The sequence below is a fragment of the Haemorhous mexicanus genome, chromosome 4 (assembly GCF_027477595.1).
Source record: "Haemorhous mexicanus isolate bHaeMex1 chromosome 4, bHaeMex1.pri, whole genome shotgun sequence".
Taxonomy (NCBI): domain Eukaryota; kingdom Metazoa; phylum Chordata; class Aves; order Passeriformes; family Fringillidae; genus Haemorhous; species Haemorhous mexicanus.
The window spans coordinates 75,741,944-75,756,909 of NC_082344.1; the positions used below are offsets into that span (position 1 = coordinate 75,741,944).

The following is a 14,966-nucleotide window of genomic DNA, read 5'->3' on the forward strand; positions in this document are numbered from 1 at the left end:
CCTGCTCCCCCAAGGCGGCTCCGTGTGCTCCCAGCGGCCCCCCCCGCACCGTCCGCAGGTTCATTACCGCCGTGACCCCCGTGACCTCGCCGTGTCCCCGACCCATGGGGACACCCGACGGGATTGGGCCTGGGGGGGTACCGAATCACCTCTCCGGAGGGGCGATTCGGCATCCCCCAGCCCCAAACCCGCCGGATAATCCGGACGCGGCGTCGCCAGCCGGGCCTCACCTGCGTGTGCGGCATCCCGGGATTTTTACGAGCGGCCGAAATCCCGGAGCTATTTGTACCGGGAAAGGGCAGCGGGAATGTGGCGGGGTGGGGGGGTGGGGGGGAATTTATGGCTCTGAAACCCAAAACCCACCCAAAAGGGCTTAATCACTCCCAGCCGCGGCCCCGATGCTTTTATGGGGCATTTTAGAGCAAAAGAGCCAATAAATTTTTGGGTGAGGGTAAGAGCCGCGGTGAGGATGAGGAGGGAGCAGAGGAGGAGGGGGGATTCGCTGGGGTGGGTTAAAATGGGGGAGACAACAGGGGGGAGGCGCGGGGCTGCGCCCCGGTAGTGGCGGAGAGGGGTCGGTTCCCCCCCCCTTGACAGGGGGGGCGTCGGTGGCTCCTCCTCCTCCTCCTCCCGGTATCCCGGGGCTTTAAGGCGGTGGAACGGGAATCGCGGGGCTGGGGGGGGGTGGGGGCGGCGGCGGGTCCCGGTCCCGGCGCGGGTCCCGGTCCCGGCATGACCTCGGCGGGGGAGGCGGCCGGTTCCCCCCCGCTGCCCGCCGCGGTCGGCGGCCACCGGCGGAGCCCCCTGGACCGGCTCCCGCCCCCCGCCAACACCACAAAACCGCTGACCCCCTTCGGCATCGAGGACATCCTTGGACGTCCCAGCGGCGGGAGCCCCCCCGGGACCGGGACCGGTCCCGCCGCCCCCCCCGCCCCGACAGGGCCCCGCGGCGGCGGCGGCGGCTGCGCCCCGGCCTCGCCGCTCTGGGCGCTGGAGGAACTCGCCAGTAAAACCTTCCAGGGGCTGGAGCTGGGAATGCTGCAGGCGGCCGGAGGTACCGGGGCTAGGGGGCTGCCGGGGGGGCTCCGCCGGGAGCGGGGAGGGCACCGGGAACCGGGCACCGGGCAGGTGGCGGGGCTGGAGGGCGGTTGGGAGGCGATGGCGAGGCCAGGGGCGCCCCTCGTCCCCCGTCCCGGGAAGTTTCCTCCTTGTCCCAGAGGGGCGAGCGGGGCTGGGAGGCCCGAGAAGTCGCCGGTGCTCGGCCGGGACACCGGGGACACGCGGCTGCCTCAGTCCGAAAGGGGGGAGAAGTCCCGGGGCCGGACACGGGGAACCGGAGCGAGCCCCAGCCCCGGTGAGCCGCCACAGGCACCGGAGCTCCGGGAGAACCGGCAGGGCCGGCAGCTTTACCGGGAGCCGCGAAATCGGGCGGTGGATCGTCCGCCGAGTCGTGACCGTGACCGTGACCGAGCGCGGGGGCCGAGCATCGGATCGGGCCCGCCGGCAACGGGAACCCGGTACCGGCCCCGAGCCTCAGCGGGGACGGCGGCTCCGTCCGGGGCTCGGCCTGCCCGAGCAGCTCGGTACCGGAGGGGTCCGACGGCCGCTCACGGACGGGCACGAACCGGCCCCACATCTCACGGGCTCGGCCGAACGGGGAGGACGGGCGGCGGACACCGACAGACAGCACGGCGCCTCCGGGAATGAAAAAATCCGTTCCTGGGTTGAAGAGACCGACGCGGACGGACAAATCGTGTCTCCGGGATTAACGGAAAATCTCTCTCACGGAGGGACACACGGACAGGCAAAGCACGGCGTCGCCGGGAATGAATAAAACCGTTACCGAGTCGGATAGACCGAAAAAGGCACCGGCAATTAACACAGAAAAATAATTACCGTCCCTTACTGAGACGGACAGATAGCGTCTCCGTGGTTAACGTGAAAAGAAAAATATTACCGAGACCGACAGACCGACAGTCATGGCAGAGCAGCGTGCCGGTAATTAACGGATACGGCTGGGCACAACGCGACTCACGCCGGTAACGAAAAGCCCGTCGGACAGACGGACACGGACCGCTAGATCAGCCCTCCCGTGAGTAACCGAATCTTCGTTACCGGCAGGACAGATGATCGAGGATGGAGGCAGACCCCGGTAATTAACGGGGGAAAAAATTTCCCTAATTAAGGACTCCACCACAATGGGCAGACAGACAGACAGAGCTGCGATCTTCTGATTAACGAATAAACCAACCCGTTAACGGGCGGACAGACGAACAGAACGGGGACGCCTCGGGCTCCCGGTTTTAAGGTAAAAACCTTCGTTATCTGACAGACGGACATGGCAAGGAACGAAATAAGTGAGCGAAAATATCCCATCACCGGGTGGACAGACAGACGGACAGGAACGGGGGCGAAAAATTTCTTTTTCCGGGACTGACAGACTGGCAAATAACGGGGCCGATCGGGGCTCCCAGAATTAAGGTAAAAAGGCCCGTTACCGGACGGACAGATCGACAGAAAAAGAACCGAAAAAAAAGGAAAAACGAAATAAATGGCTACCCGGTGATCAGACGGACAAAAGTCGGAACGACAGCGGCTCCCGGGGCGGAGGTAAATTCCCGTTACCGGCCAGATGGAAGGACAGACATGGGACTAATAAAAATGAACGAAAAATCTCGCTGACGGCCGAGAGCGATCGGGGCTCTCGGAGCGGGCGTGAAGCTCCGGTACCGGCCGGACAGATGGACACGGCCGAGCGGGGATCTCGGAATTAACAAAACCCGGTCGTGAACCGGCCGCGGGTAACGGCGGAACGAGCCGGGACAGGCGAGCAGATGGAGGTGCCGGTAATTCAGGTAAAACCTCGTTACCGGGACGGACCCACCGACACAACCGGGGCAGCCCCGGGCTTCCGTGATGAACGAAAACGCCTCTTCGCCGCGACGGAAGGACGGACTGACAACGGAGCAATCAGGGCTCCCTGAGTGGCGGTAAATCCCCGTTACCGGGATGGACGGACGGACGGACGGACAGAAATGGGGCCGATCACGGCTCCGAGAGCGGAGGAGAAGCCCCGTTACTGGACCGACGGACGAACACGGCATCGATCGGGTTTTCGTGGCCGCCGTAAAGCCGTGCTACCGGGACGGACCCACGGACTCGGCCGGGACCGCCCGGGGCTCCTCTACCGAACGAGGAGTGGAGCCTGAGCTGCGAGAGGCCCCGGGAGACTCCGCCGGTATTGCGGGACGCACGGCCCGAGCGAGCCGCATTACCGGTGCCGCCGGCAGCGGCGGGGCTGGAACGGACCGGGGGCCACAGCGGGAAAGAGATCGGGACAGCGACCGGGACCCCGCCAGCGGCGAACAGCCGTGCCCGGGGCGGCGATCGCGTCTCGCCGGGGTTCTCTAGGTCGCTAGGGGCAGCAGCGACCGCACCGGGGGCGGGAGAGGCGACGGGATCGAATCCGGGGACCAGCACGGCCTCGGGTCTCCTGGAATCGCAGAGAAGGAGGATCCCGGTTCTCTGCCGAGGCTCCCGGAGCAGCCGCCGGGGGGATACGGATGTCTCAGCCCCGGTCGCGACGGAGGCGACTCCGACACGACCGCGGCCGCTGTAGGACGATGAATCCCGACTTCTGGCCCCGGCCGCGGGTTGGTTTGTTCGGTTCGGTTGGGCACGAGTTGGTTCGGCTCGTCTGCCTTCGGTTCGATGTGGGCCGGTTGGGCTCCGTTCGACCGGGAGTCGGCGGGGCCAGCACGCACCCGTAAGGCTCGGCGGGGCCGGTGCGGCTGCAGTTACCGGTTCCCCGGCACTGCCGTGCCCTCAGGTCGGGACCCGCAGTGCCCGGTGTCTGCGTGTACCGGTGTCTTTGACCTGACGCCGCTGCTCCCGCAGGTCGAGGCCCGCGGTGCCCTGCGCGGCTCGGCGGTGCCGGTGCTGTCCGGGTCCCCGTACCGGTACCCTGCCCCACAAGCCCTTCCCCACCAGGCATCCCGGTGCCGCTGCGGTTCTCGGTGCGATGCCCTGCCCCCGCAGGCACTCCCCAGCCGGGGGCCGTTCCCCGGTGCGGGACCCGGCGCTGCTACCCGGTCTCCGTGCCCTAACCCCGCTGTCTCCGCAGGTCCGTCCCCGCCGGGCGCCTCGGGCCCGCGCCCTCCCTGCAGGAAACGTCGCAAGTCCCGGACCGCGTTCACGGCGCAGCAGCTGCGGGAGCTGGAGCAGCGATTCCGGCGGCAGCGCTACCTCTCCCCGGTGGACCGGGACGCTCTGGCGGCGCGGCTGGCGCTCTCCGCCGCCCAGGTTATCACCTGGTTCCAGAACCGCCGCGCCAAGCTCAAGCGGGACCTGGAGGAGCTGCGAGCGGACGTGGCCTCGCTGCAAGCGCTGCCCCCCGCCGCCCTGCAGCAGCTGGCGGGGCTGCCCGAGCCCCCGGGGGCTCCCGGTACCGGCACCGGGACCACAGAGCCCGCCGAGCTCTCGGAGGAGGAGATCGACGTGGCGGACTGAGCCGAGCACGCTCGGCTCTGTTCGGACCCGCTGGGACCGAGACTGCTCCGTTCGGACCCACTCGGACCGGCTCGGCTGAGTTCGGATTCACTCGGATCGGGTCAGGCCGAGACGGCTCCGTCCGACTCTATTCGGATGCACTCGGCTCCGTTCGGGTGCACTCGGCTCCGTTGGAGTGACTCGGCCCCGCCACTCCCGGTTCCGAAAGGAGCCGAGCCCAGCCCCGCCCCCTCCGTGCACCCTTTTGCGCCTTTTTTTATTTTTTGTTTTGGTTCGTGTTTCCATCGTTTGTTTTTTTTTTTTTCCTTTTTTAAATTTTATTTTCTATCGTCCCTGGTGTAAATATTTGCAATAAAGGCAACACCTTAATATGGACCCCAGAGCCCTCCACCCACCCCCACTTTTTTCCGGGCGAGCACCTCCCACCGCGGGCATTAATTTGTTTTAACCAGTGATTAATTACCGGCTGCGGCCGCCCCTGCCCCCCTCAATTTGCATATTAATCAAATTGTATTTGATCTCACGCCTGTCACACCCCCCCCCCCCGAAGCTCCTGTCACCAACCAGTGAGATTAAGGGGGGGTGGAGACCCCCACCTCGCTGTCCCCCGGGGCTGGAGTGACATGGGGAGTGACAAGGGACAGAGGGGGACACGGGGTGGACAGGGACACGGGGCTCCAAGACTGCGAGGGAGAGAGATGGCAGAGGGGCTGAGGGACACCAGCCCAAAGGAAGGCCAGAGAGAAGAACAAATCTCAGCTTTATTAAAAAACCCAAATTGCTACAAATCCCTGAGGGGCCCCGGGGAACAGGCCAGGCCCACCCCCCCAGCACAAGGGGCTGCAGGGTGGGCCCCGACCCCCCCTCCAGCACCCCCAAGGCAGGAGGGGGAGACACCCCCACCCCTGGCAGTGGGGGACAAGGCACAGGCAGGTACAGGCAGGTGAGGGGGGGGCTGCCAGGACCCCCCCCCGACAGAGCAGGGTCAGCTGAGCAGCCCCCCAGGGGTGGCCTTGCCCTTGGCACGGGGCACGGGGGCCGGGGTGGCGTGGGCTGGATGCTTAAGCTGCAGCAACAGCTTGCTGCCCTCCATGGTGGCACCCTGGGGACAGAAGGAGCTGGCACAGCTGGCACAGGTCCCCTGTGGGGACAGGGTGTCCCTGAGGGGTGGAGGGGGGGTCCCACAAGTTGCCCCAGCTCACCTGCATGGCCCTGAAGGCCTCCTCGGCCTCTGCTTTCCCACGGAAGTTGATGAAGGCACAGTGGCGCCCCGGGAGCAGCCGCACGGAGCTGATCTCCCCAAACCTGGGGGGCACAGACCCCCAAATTGGGGGGGGGCAACAGTTAGAGATTCCTAAATGGGGAGGTGGAGGGTTAGAGACCCCCAAACCTGCAGGGTGGGAGGGTCAGAGACTCTCAAACGTGCAAAGCAGGCTTAGCAACGCCCAAGAGCTGAAAGGTGAATGACTCCCAAAGATGGAGGGAGTGAGACACCCCCAAATCTCCAGGATGGGGGATCAGAGACTCCCAAAGCTGAGGAAGGACAGTTAAAGACACCCCAAGATGTGGGACAGAGACCTCCCCAAACCTGGGGCAGTGTGTGAGTTGGACACTACTCCCCCCAGGCATCTCCTGCAGATCAAAACCACCAGAGGACAGGGACAGAGCTGGGGAGCTTGGGGTCACCAGGAGGTGCCAGGGGCTGGGGGTCCTGGAGGAGGAACAGCCCTGGGGGTCACTCACCGGCCAAAGGCACGACGCAGCACCTTCTCAGTGATGTGGGAGGTGATATTGCCCACCCAGAGCGGGAAGCAGTCCCTGCCAAGAGCCATCCTGGTGTCACCAGAGCCAGCACTGCCCCACTCTGAGCCCCCCTACCAGATCACCAGACCCCCATACCTGGCAGGGTGGCTCGGTGGCAGTGTTGGGCAGCCACTGGCAACAGCAGGTGCCTGTTCCGGGTCTTTTCTGGGGGTCCTGGCACTGCCTCCCATCACGCTTTTGTCACCTGTCTCCTGGCAGCTCGTGGCTGTCCATCCTGCTGCCGAGGAGCCAAAGGGGTTCAGCACCCACTGGGGACACTGGGATAGCCCCGGGGTCCCCCTAGCCCACCCACCCCTGTCCCTTACCAGGGAGAAACAGCGGCTCCTTAGCCTTGAGCAGGAAGGGGGACACGGGGACACCCCCGGGGCGGCTGCACTGCTGTGAGGGGACAGGGGTGAGGCGTGGGGGGCACAGCAGGGCAGGGGGCAGGGGGTAAGGGGTTGGAAAGGGGCTCTCACCTGCAGCTGGGCCTGGCAGGCCTCCAGCTGCGTGGCTGCCTCAGCGTAGGCCCCGTCCTGCAGCAGCAGCTCCTCGAAGGTGAGCGCGGCCTCGGCGTAGCGCTGGGGGCCGGAGGGCACCTGCAACCCCTGCCTGGCCCCACAGGCACCCCACACCCCCCACCCAGCCCAAATGGCACCTCAAAGCCTCACTGACATCCCCCAGCACAGCCCTGTCCCACCCCACAAACATCCCGTGCTCTGCCCAGTCCTCCCAGCCCCAATGCACACCTGATGCTGCCAGCCCCACCCCTCATCCACAGCACCCTACAGCTCCTCCAGCTCCCCACAGCCCCCACCCAGACCCACTGGCACCCCTCAGCCCCCTGCCCAGCCCACCAGCACCCCAAAACCTCCAGTTTGTCTCCAACAACTCTGACAGCCCCATACTCACTCCCAGAACCCAGCAGCCTCTCACCCTGCCATGCCCCCCCAAGACCCCAGCCCCCTGCACAGTCCCTGGAGCCCCCACAGGTACCTGAAGCCCCCTGAGGGCCTTGCCCTTGCGGAAGGAGCCCTTGGGCCAGCCCGGCTGCAGCGCCAGCGCCGCCTCCGCGTCCGCCAGCGCCTCCTCGTAGCGGCCCAGCTTCTCCAGGCAGTAGGAGCGGTTCCCCAGGAGCCTGAGGGGATGTGGGGGTGTCACCGAGGCCTGGCCCTGCCACCCCAGCACCCCCAGCTCACCCTCAGCCCCTCTGCTCACCGGTGTTCCCGGGGGTTCAGCTCCAGGGCCATGGTGAAAGCCCAAACGGCCTCAGAGTGTCGGCCCATCTGGGCTGCCTCGATGCCATGGCCTGGGGAGGTGACACAGGGGTGGGGAGTGAGGACACAGAGAGGGACAGTCCCCCTAGCACAGCCCCTCTGAGCTGGGGAGAAGCAGGGAAAGCCCCCAATGTCCTCCCCTGGACCCTCTGGGCGTCCCTGCACTGACCTGCAAGCGCCAGGCTCTGCGCTACCGTGCTGGGGCTGGGTGGCCTGGGCTGGAGGGGCTGGGGGGACACAGGTGTCTCCACAGGGTCCCCACTTCCCTTCTCAGGCCCCTTCCTGCTTGGCTCCACATTCTGTGGCCCAGGGGACCGGTCACTGCCTGGGGGGGGCAGCTTGACCCCTGCCTTCTCCCGTGCTTTGCAGACAAAAGTGCAGCTCAGGTCCAGCTCCTCCTGGGGAAGCAGGGAGGGATGGGCAGGCAGAGCTCTGGGACCCCCCACCCACAGATGGTCCCCATGGGGAGATTGTCTCTCACCTCTGTCACGGCTGTGTCCTCTGGCCCAGGCTCCCCTGAGGGGACTGTGGAGTCCCCAGGGCATGGGGAGGGCTCTGGGCAGCATCCCTCATCCTCAGCACCATCTGAGGCTGGCCCAGTGCCTGCAGGGCTACTTGGGGGGCTCTGCAAGGACAGGGAGGGGGTGAGGTGACAGGGCTAGGGGGTGCTGGCTGGCCCCCACCTCTGGGCACCCCTAGAACAGCATGAGCAGACCAGACTGGTCACTCACTGGCTCAGCATTCTCTTTGTTCTTCTGCTCTTGACCCAGTTTCTCACGTTTCTTTCGGTCTTTTTGTTTCTGAAAAGGAAGAACACAAACCCACGAGCAGGTGTCAGGCAGAGAAATGCAGTCCCCCAACCCCACCACCCTCAGCCCTCAGCTCAGGGACCTGCTGGCAGCATCCCAAGAAGAGGCAGTGACCCCAATCCCCAGGAGCTGGCAGTGGCCCTTCCCAGGGTTCACCCACCTTCTTCTTCAGCTTCTTCTTCTCTGCCTTTCTCTTGGCCCGCTCCTCCTCTGCCACCAGCTCCTGTGCGTTCTTCTCAGCTTCCTGCAGGAGTTACCTGAGTCAGGACAGCCCCAGGGCCACCAGGTGGGACCCTCTGGTGATGTCAACCCAGACCCCCAGCCCCTGGGGGACATCGGGGGCATTTCCCACCTCTGCCGTGAGCCAGGGCCGGCGTGGCGTGGGCAGCCGGTCCAGCCGCGCGTCCAGGGTGGTGGGAGGGGTCCGGGGCAGCTGCGGGGGCGGCTCCGAGCACAGGAAGGACTTGCGGAATCCGCAGTAGCTGTAGGGAACGGTCCCCTCCGCCACGGGAACGTCCAAGAACTGCAAACCAGCGTCGAACTTGTCCTCGTCGTAATCGCTATCCTCATCGTCATCATCATCCCCCAGCCCGTAGTAATCCACCCTAGGGCCTGGCAGGAGAACGGGATGTGTGAGGAGCAGTCCCACGCACCGGATCCCGGCAGCCCCCACCCCGTTCCCCCTCCCCGAGCACGGGGAGCCCCGGTAGCCCCGCCGTACTCACCGTCATCCCAGAGCAGACACACCTCCCCGTCCTTACACTGAATCACTGTCTGGGAGGGGCCCTGCGACGGCACCGGCAGATCGGCGAAGCTGGACATATGGTGCCAGGGGCAGAAGGGCGCTGTGGGGAGCAGAAACAGCCATGAGCCGCCGGAGGCGGAACCGAAACCGGGCCCCGCTCTGGGCTCCCCGCCCGGCCCCGCCACGGCCCGTACCGCCGCTCCAGCCAGCGGGGCCCAGCGTGCAGCCCCAGGGGCAGGCAGCGGCAGCAGGCCCGAAGCCGCAGCCGCCCAGTTCGGGCCCGTCCCGCTCCCGCGTCCCGCCCGAGCCCCGCATCGCCACGAGCCGCCGCGCCTCAGGATTCCATCACGGGCCTACCGGAAAAACGTCACGGCGCTGGTTGAGGCCGCCCGGCCGCCATGTTGGGTGCGGGCAGGACGGCGGCCCGTAGGGCCCTCAAGCAGCGGGACTGGCTCTTCACATCTTCTCTCGCCGTCCCCGCCTGCCCCAAGGCCGCGGGCTCGTCCCGCCCCCCACGCCGGGCCCCTCCTGGCGGCCAGCTTGGCCCAGCCCCCCGGATTAGCGAGGGCGCGGTCTAAGCCTCTTTGCTGCCGCCGCCCCCGGCATGGCCCGGCATGGACGCCGGCGGCGCTGAGCGGCGCGGAGGAGAGCTATGCCTGCAGGTGAGGCCGCTCGGGGCAGGGGGGGCTCGGATACCTCTCACGGGGCAGCGGCGGGGCCGGGCCGGTAACGGGATGGGCGGGGGGGCACCGGGCCCAGGCAGTGCTGCGTCTCCATGGTAACGACACAGGGGGCTGGGCGGGGAGTGGCCAAACGTGGCGAGCCCTGATCGGGGGCGTGGTCACAGCGGCTGAGCCGGCTGGGGGCGTGGCGTGGGGGCGTGGCCGGTGTGGTAATGGGCGGTGTCATGCGTGGCCCCGCCCCGAGGGTCCTGAGCCCCCCTCGTACCCCTCCAGGTGGGCGACGCCGGCCTGGGCGGCCTCATCCTGCTGCTGCTGACGGCCCGGCCGGGACCGGGCGATGGGGCTGCCCGCGGGGACCCCCCCGAGCCCGGTGAGACCCCGGGGGCAGCGGGGAGCACAAGGGGGTGTGGTCTTCTGGGGGACTGCGGGGATCCTGATAGGGTGCGTGGTCCTGGGGAGAGTGAGGAGGACCCTAATGGGGTCTAGAGACCTTGGGGGGGCATTGATGGCATATGGCGGGCTGTGGGGACCCCAGCGGCCTGTTGGGTCCTGGGGGACCTATGGGGAACGTAATGGGGTCCTGGGGGTCTCAGGGTTAGGGTGGCAGTAGGACAGTGATGGGCGGGTGCTGCCCCACAGCAAAGTTCTTCAAACTGGGGGTGCCACCTTACACCGTGGTCCCTGCCCCATCCTGAGGGTCCCATGCCCCCAGGCGGGTCGCGGGGGCCCCTGGCACGCTCCTTGCAGCGGGCAGAGGCGATGCTGCGCAGTGTCACCCCGGGACTGCGCCGCCTGCTGTCCCCGCGGTCGAGCCGGCGCGGTGACGGCAACGAGGACGACGACGAGGACGAGGATGAAGCAGCGTCCATCGTGGTCCCGCTGGAGCAAACCTTCCCGGCGCTGCGCCGCTGCCTCTGCGTCTGGGAGGACCCTCGCACCGAGACTTTCCTGGGGTACGTGCGGCCCCATCCCGGCGGCGCCGGTGACTTTTCCGAGGACGCCGTGCGGCGACGCGTGGCGGAGCGCGGAGCGACCCTGCACGCGCTGCTGCAGCACCGCCACCAGCTCCGCCTGGCCCGCGACTTCACCCGACGCCTCAAGGCCTCCTCCGACTTCCTGCGGCGGCTGCCGGCGTTACCGGGGCCCGGAGAGCCCGGGGAGGCGGCGGCACCGGCGGTGCGGGAGCTGTGCCTGGAGCTGCGGGCGCACGCGGGGCACTGGGCCGCGCTGCTGCGGCGGCTGCGCACGGACACGTGGCTGCGGGCGCTGCCGCGGCACCGGGGCCAGGCCGTGCTGCACGTGCGCTGGGCGCTGCTGCTGCCCGCGCTGGAGGCCGCGCGCCTCACCGGGCGGCACATCGAGGGACGGCTGCGGCAGCTGGGCCGCCCCGGTACGCCCGCCCCGGCCTCTGAGTGCCTGGCTGACCTCTTCCAGGGGCTGGAGATCTACAACCGCGTGGTGCGGGAGCTGGCGGAGGAGCTGGGCCCCGAGGTGAAGGCCCCCGGTGCCTTCACGGTGGGCGGGGTGCTGCGGCTGCTGGCGGCCGAGCGCGGTCGGACCGTGGCCGAGAGGCTCCGGCCCCTCTTGTGGCCCTACAGCGAGAACATCAGGGATGGACACGTCCGCTGGGAGGATGTGGGGGTGCCGTGGCCACCGGGGCACGACACAGCTGAGATGGGCACGGGGATGGACACAGAACCTTCTGGAGCAGAGGTGCCACCGGCACTGGCGGCTGAGCTGCAGGCACTGTGCCAGGAGGACGAGGAGCTGATGGGGCAAGTTTTTGGGGCGCTGGTGGCTTCAGCTGACAGCCTGTGGCAACCAGTGCTGTCAGAGAGCCCCGAGGCCCCGGGGCTGCGGCCGAGCAGTGCAGGGGGCTGGAAGGCCGTGCGGTGGCTGGACGCTGCCCGTGGCCCTGTGGCCGCCACCCTGAGTGCCCGATACCGCCTGCTGCTCTGGGAGGCTGTGGGTGCTGTGCTGGGGGACAGCCCGGGCACCCCTCCTGCCACCCCCAGTGCCACTGTCACCGCGGCGTGGGAGCTGAGCCGTGCGCTCGCCGTTGGTATGTGGGGTATGGGGGGTGTGGGGGGTGTGGGGCTCCCTCAGGGTGTCCCTGTCCCACCCTGAGCCCCACTGTGTCCCCACAGCCCGTGTGCCCGCTGAGTGCCGGGAGGAGCTGGGGAGGCTCTGCCTGCAGCTGCTCTGCCGGAGCGTCCTCTGCAGCTGGGACACGGGTATGGGGGGCTGGGGGGGTCACAGGGAGGGGTACAGGGTGCGCTGCAGGGTGTGGGGCAGGGTGTGGGCTCTGTTGTACAAGGTGGGGGGCAGGGTGTGGGGCACTCTGTGGATATGGGGTGAGGGAGTGCGGTATGCTATGAAGGGTTAGATATGCAATATGGGGTGGGGTGTGGGGTGCAAGTAGGGGATGTTGGGGCCTTCTGACTGTTTCCCCTCCAGATTTTACCTGTGCTCTGGGCTCAGGGCTGTCAGACAAGTGCTTGGAGGCCCCAGGGGGGTCCTCGGGGCTGGGGTGCAGCCGCACAGCCCAGCAACTCCGGTGCCTCTTCCCGGCCCTGGCACTGGCCCTGCGCTGCCTGCGCCTGCTGCCTGCCCGCCTGCACGGTGAGGAGGGTCTGGGGGAGGGGGCAGGTGGGTCTGGGGATCCTCTCTGTGCTGACCCCCACCTGCAGCTCCCCCCAGGGGTCTCTGCCTGCGGCTGCAGGTGCTGGGCCGGTGCCTGGCAGCGGTAGCGGCCGCTCACGCGTGGCTGACGAGCCGGGCCGGGCGGTACCTGGCGGCCTGGGCATTGCCTCAGTTCCTGCTGCTCACCCAGGGAGACCTGCAGGTATGGTGGCACAGGGGGCACGGGGGGCTGGGGGGATACACGGGGACTGGATTCACTCCACCTGCTCCCCTCCAGGTGCTGAAGGCAGAGGCAGAGCAGCTGATGCTGCAGGTGAGCAGGACCTTCCCGGAGCCAGGGGACATTCCTGGGGACAGCCCCCCAGAGCCACCCCCCAGCATGGGATCCCCGTGGGAGCTCCAGCTGTGCCAGCAGATCCGCGATGTGGCCAACAGCATCCAGGTATGGCAGGACTGCGGGAGGGTGGTCTGAGCACCAGGATGCCTCTGTCACCCTGTGTCACCGTGTCACCCCATGCCATCCCGTGTCCCCTGTGTCCCAGCTCTTCTCTGGGGATGTGCTCTGGATGTTCTCCACCAGCTGCAAGCGGCTCTCAGCCGAGATCTTCGACCAGACGATGCCTCTGGGCCGGCACTGGCGGCTTGGGCCCCGCGCTGGTGGGTGTTGGGGCTGGGGGGCTGTGGGGGGATTTGGGGGGTCACGGACCTAGGTCCCTGTGTCCCCCAGAGCTGCCCAGCTGCCCCAGCGCCTACGCGGCGGCCGCGGTGCAGGCGGTGCTGGGGCAGGTGCTGCAGGGGGCCCAGGCCCTGCCCCACGATGCCCAGGTGCCCACCCTGGCACGGGTCACCACGGCCTTCCTGGAGGCTTGGATGGATCACATCCTGACCCGCCGGATCAAGTTCAGGTACTGGGGATGGGGGGCCACAGCCTGTGGGCAGTGCCAGGGGTCCCAGTGGGGTCCTGGGGATTCCAGTGGCAGTTCCAGGGGTCCCAGTGGGAATTTCAGAGGTTGCAGTGGAGTCCTGGGGGTCCCAGTAGCAATTTCAGATGTCCCAGTGGCAGTTCCAGGGGTCCCGGTGGGGTCCTGGGGGTCCCAGTGGCAGTGCTGGGGGTCCAGTCACAGGCCAGGGGGCTCAGTGGCAGGTTGGGGTCCCACTGAGGATGTCCCAGTGGGGGTCCTGGGGGCCCTGGCAGTGCCAGAGGTTCTGTGGGGGTCCCAGTGGTGGTCATGAGGGTCTGATGGCAGTGCCAGGATCTCAGTGGTGGTCACAGTGTGTGGTGGCGGTGCCAGGGGGTTCTGGTGGGCACGCCAGGGGTCCCACTCCCACGCTGACCCCCGTGCCAGCCTGCAGGGTGCCCTGCAGCTCCGGCGGGACTTCGAGGCCGTGCGGGAGTTGGTGTGCTCGGAGCGCTCCGGGCTGGCTCCCGAGGCGCGGCAGGCGCTGCGGGCCCTCTGCGTCTTCCGACACACGGACACGGCCGTGCGCTGCCTCCTGCAACAGCCCGGGGGGCTGGGGGGAACCCCCCGGGGCTGGGGCAGCCTCCGGCGCTGCTGTGAGAGCGGGATGGGCCGGGAGGGCTGGGGAATGGGGTGGGAAGGGTGGGGAATGTGGTAGGAGGGGATGAGACAGGCGGGGATGGGATGGGATGGGATGGGATGGGATGGGATGGGATGGGATGGGATGGGATGGGATGGGATGGGATAGGGTGGGAGAGGGATCGGGAGATTGGGACAAGGATGGATGGGGACTGGCTGAAGAACAAGGATCTGGATAGGGATGGGGTGGGATTGGGATGAAGATGAGATGGGGTAGTGATAAAATGGGAATTGGATGGGATGAGATGGAGTGGGATTGGGATGAAATGGGATGGAGATGGGATGGCCCAGGGTGGAGGACTGGGACTAGGATGGATGGGGACAGGGAGAGGGACAAGGATGGGGATGGGATTGGAATGGGGACAGGAAGCCCCATCAGAAGCAGGATCTGATATCCCAGCCTATCCATCTATCCAACCTATCCCAAACCCATCCATCCCTTGCCAGGCTCAGACGAAGGCGCCCACCCCCTGGAACCATCCATGGACCCTCTCCCTGGCCTGGACCCTCTGGAGGGGCTGGGCCCAGTCCCAGGGACCCCCCCTGCGGCTGCAGAGGCCGATCTCCCGTCCCGGCCCGAGTCCCCGTTCCCGGGCAGCCAGCAGCAGTGGCTGTCCCTGCGGCTGCACCGTGCCCGCCGCTGGCGTGTGCCAGGGCTGCCATGCGTGGGGAACAGCCCCGAGGGCTGAGCTGGAATAAACCTGGAAACACCATGGCCATGGCTGTGTCTGCGGGTGGGATATTGGGGTATGGGGGTCTGGCGTTCCTGGGCTGTGATCCTGGGATTCCAGCTGGGACCAGTTGCTGGTGGATGGGCAGGATCTAATTGGGACTTTTGGAGGGAGACTGGTGGGGCTTGGGGGTCCTGGGGGTGCAGAGTGGGATTCCCTTGGGGTCGT

At 67.3% G+C, this 14,966-nt stretch overlaps 3 protein-coding genes across 8 annotated transcripts; 2 read left to right on the forward strand and 1 right to left on the reverse strand.

Annotated features, from left to right (window-relative positions):
• Positions 1-732: 732 nt before the first annotated feature.
• On the forward strand, positions 733-4,842 carry LBX2 (ladybird homeobox 2). Its single transcript, XM_059845503.1, has 2 exons — positions 733-1,054; positions 4,124-4,842. Exons 1-2 carry the CDS (start codon positions 733-735, stop codon positions 4,507-4,509), a joined length of 708 nt encoding a protein of 235 aa, XP_059701486.1. The 3' UTR covers positions 4,510-4,842.
• A 410-nt stretch (positions 4,843-5,252) lies between these two features.
• TTC31 (tetratricopeptide repeat domain 31) lies at positions 5,253-9,642 on the reverse strand. 6 transcript variants are annotated; one of them, XM_059845502.1, is made up of 15 exons: positions 9,501-9,642; positions 9,124-9,243; positions 8,751-9,010; positions 8,559-8,642; positions 8,321-8,389; positions 8,071-8,214; positions 7,759-7,987; positions 7,531-7,621; positions 7,309-7,450; positions 6,792-6,893; positions 6,639-6,711; positions 6,409-6,550; positions 6,253-6,327; positions 5,712-5,814; positions 5,253-5,611 (listed from the first exon to the last, which is right to left on the reverse strand). In XM_059845502.1, the coding sequence occupies exons 2-15, from the start codon at positions 9,218-9,220 to the stop codon at positions 5,495-5,497; spliced, it is 1,728 nt and encodes a 575-aa protein (XP_059701485.1). In that variant the 5' UTR covers positions 9,221-9,243; positions 9,501-9,642; the 3' UTR covers positions 5,253-5,494. The 6 variants fall into 6 exon arrangements, with proteins under 6 accessions (XP_059701485.1, XP_059701483.1, XP_059701482.1 ...); XM_059845500.1 differs by lacking the exon at positions 9,501-9,642 and adding an exon at positions 9,338-9,470 and having other exon boundaries at positions 6,409-6,547; positions 6,639-6,708; XM_059845499.1 differs by lacking the exon at positions 9,501-9,642 and adding an exon at positions 9,338-9,470 and having other exon boundaries at positions 6,639-6,708.
• A 33-nt stretch (positions 9,643-9,675) lies between these two features.
• On the forward strand, positions 9,676-14,784 carry CCDC142 (coiled-coil domain containing 142). Its single transcript, XM_059845495.1, has 11 exons — positions 9,676-9,805; positions 10,100-10,196; positions 10,539-11,888; positions 11,974-12,060; positions 12,284-12,448; positions 12,517-12,671; positions 12,747-12,911; positions 13,012-13,126; positions 13,197-13,374; positions 13,816-14,024; positions 14,515-14,784. Exons 1-11 carry the CDS (start codon positions 9,758-9,760, stop codon positions 14,754-14,756), a joined length of 2,811 nt encoding a protein of 936 aa, XP_059701478.1. The 5' UTR covers positions 9,676-9,757; the 3' UTR covers positions 14,757-14,784.
• The last annotated feature ends 182 nt before the right edge of the window (positions 14,785-14,966 follow it).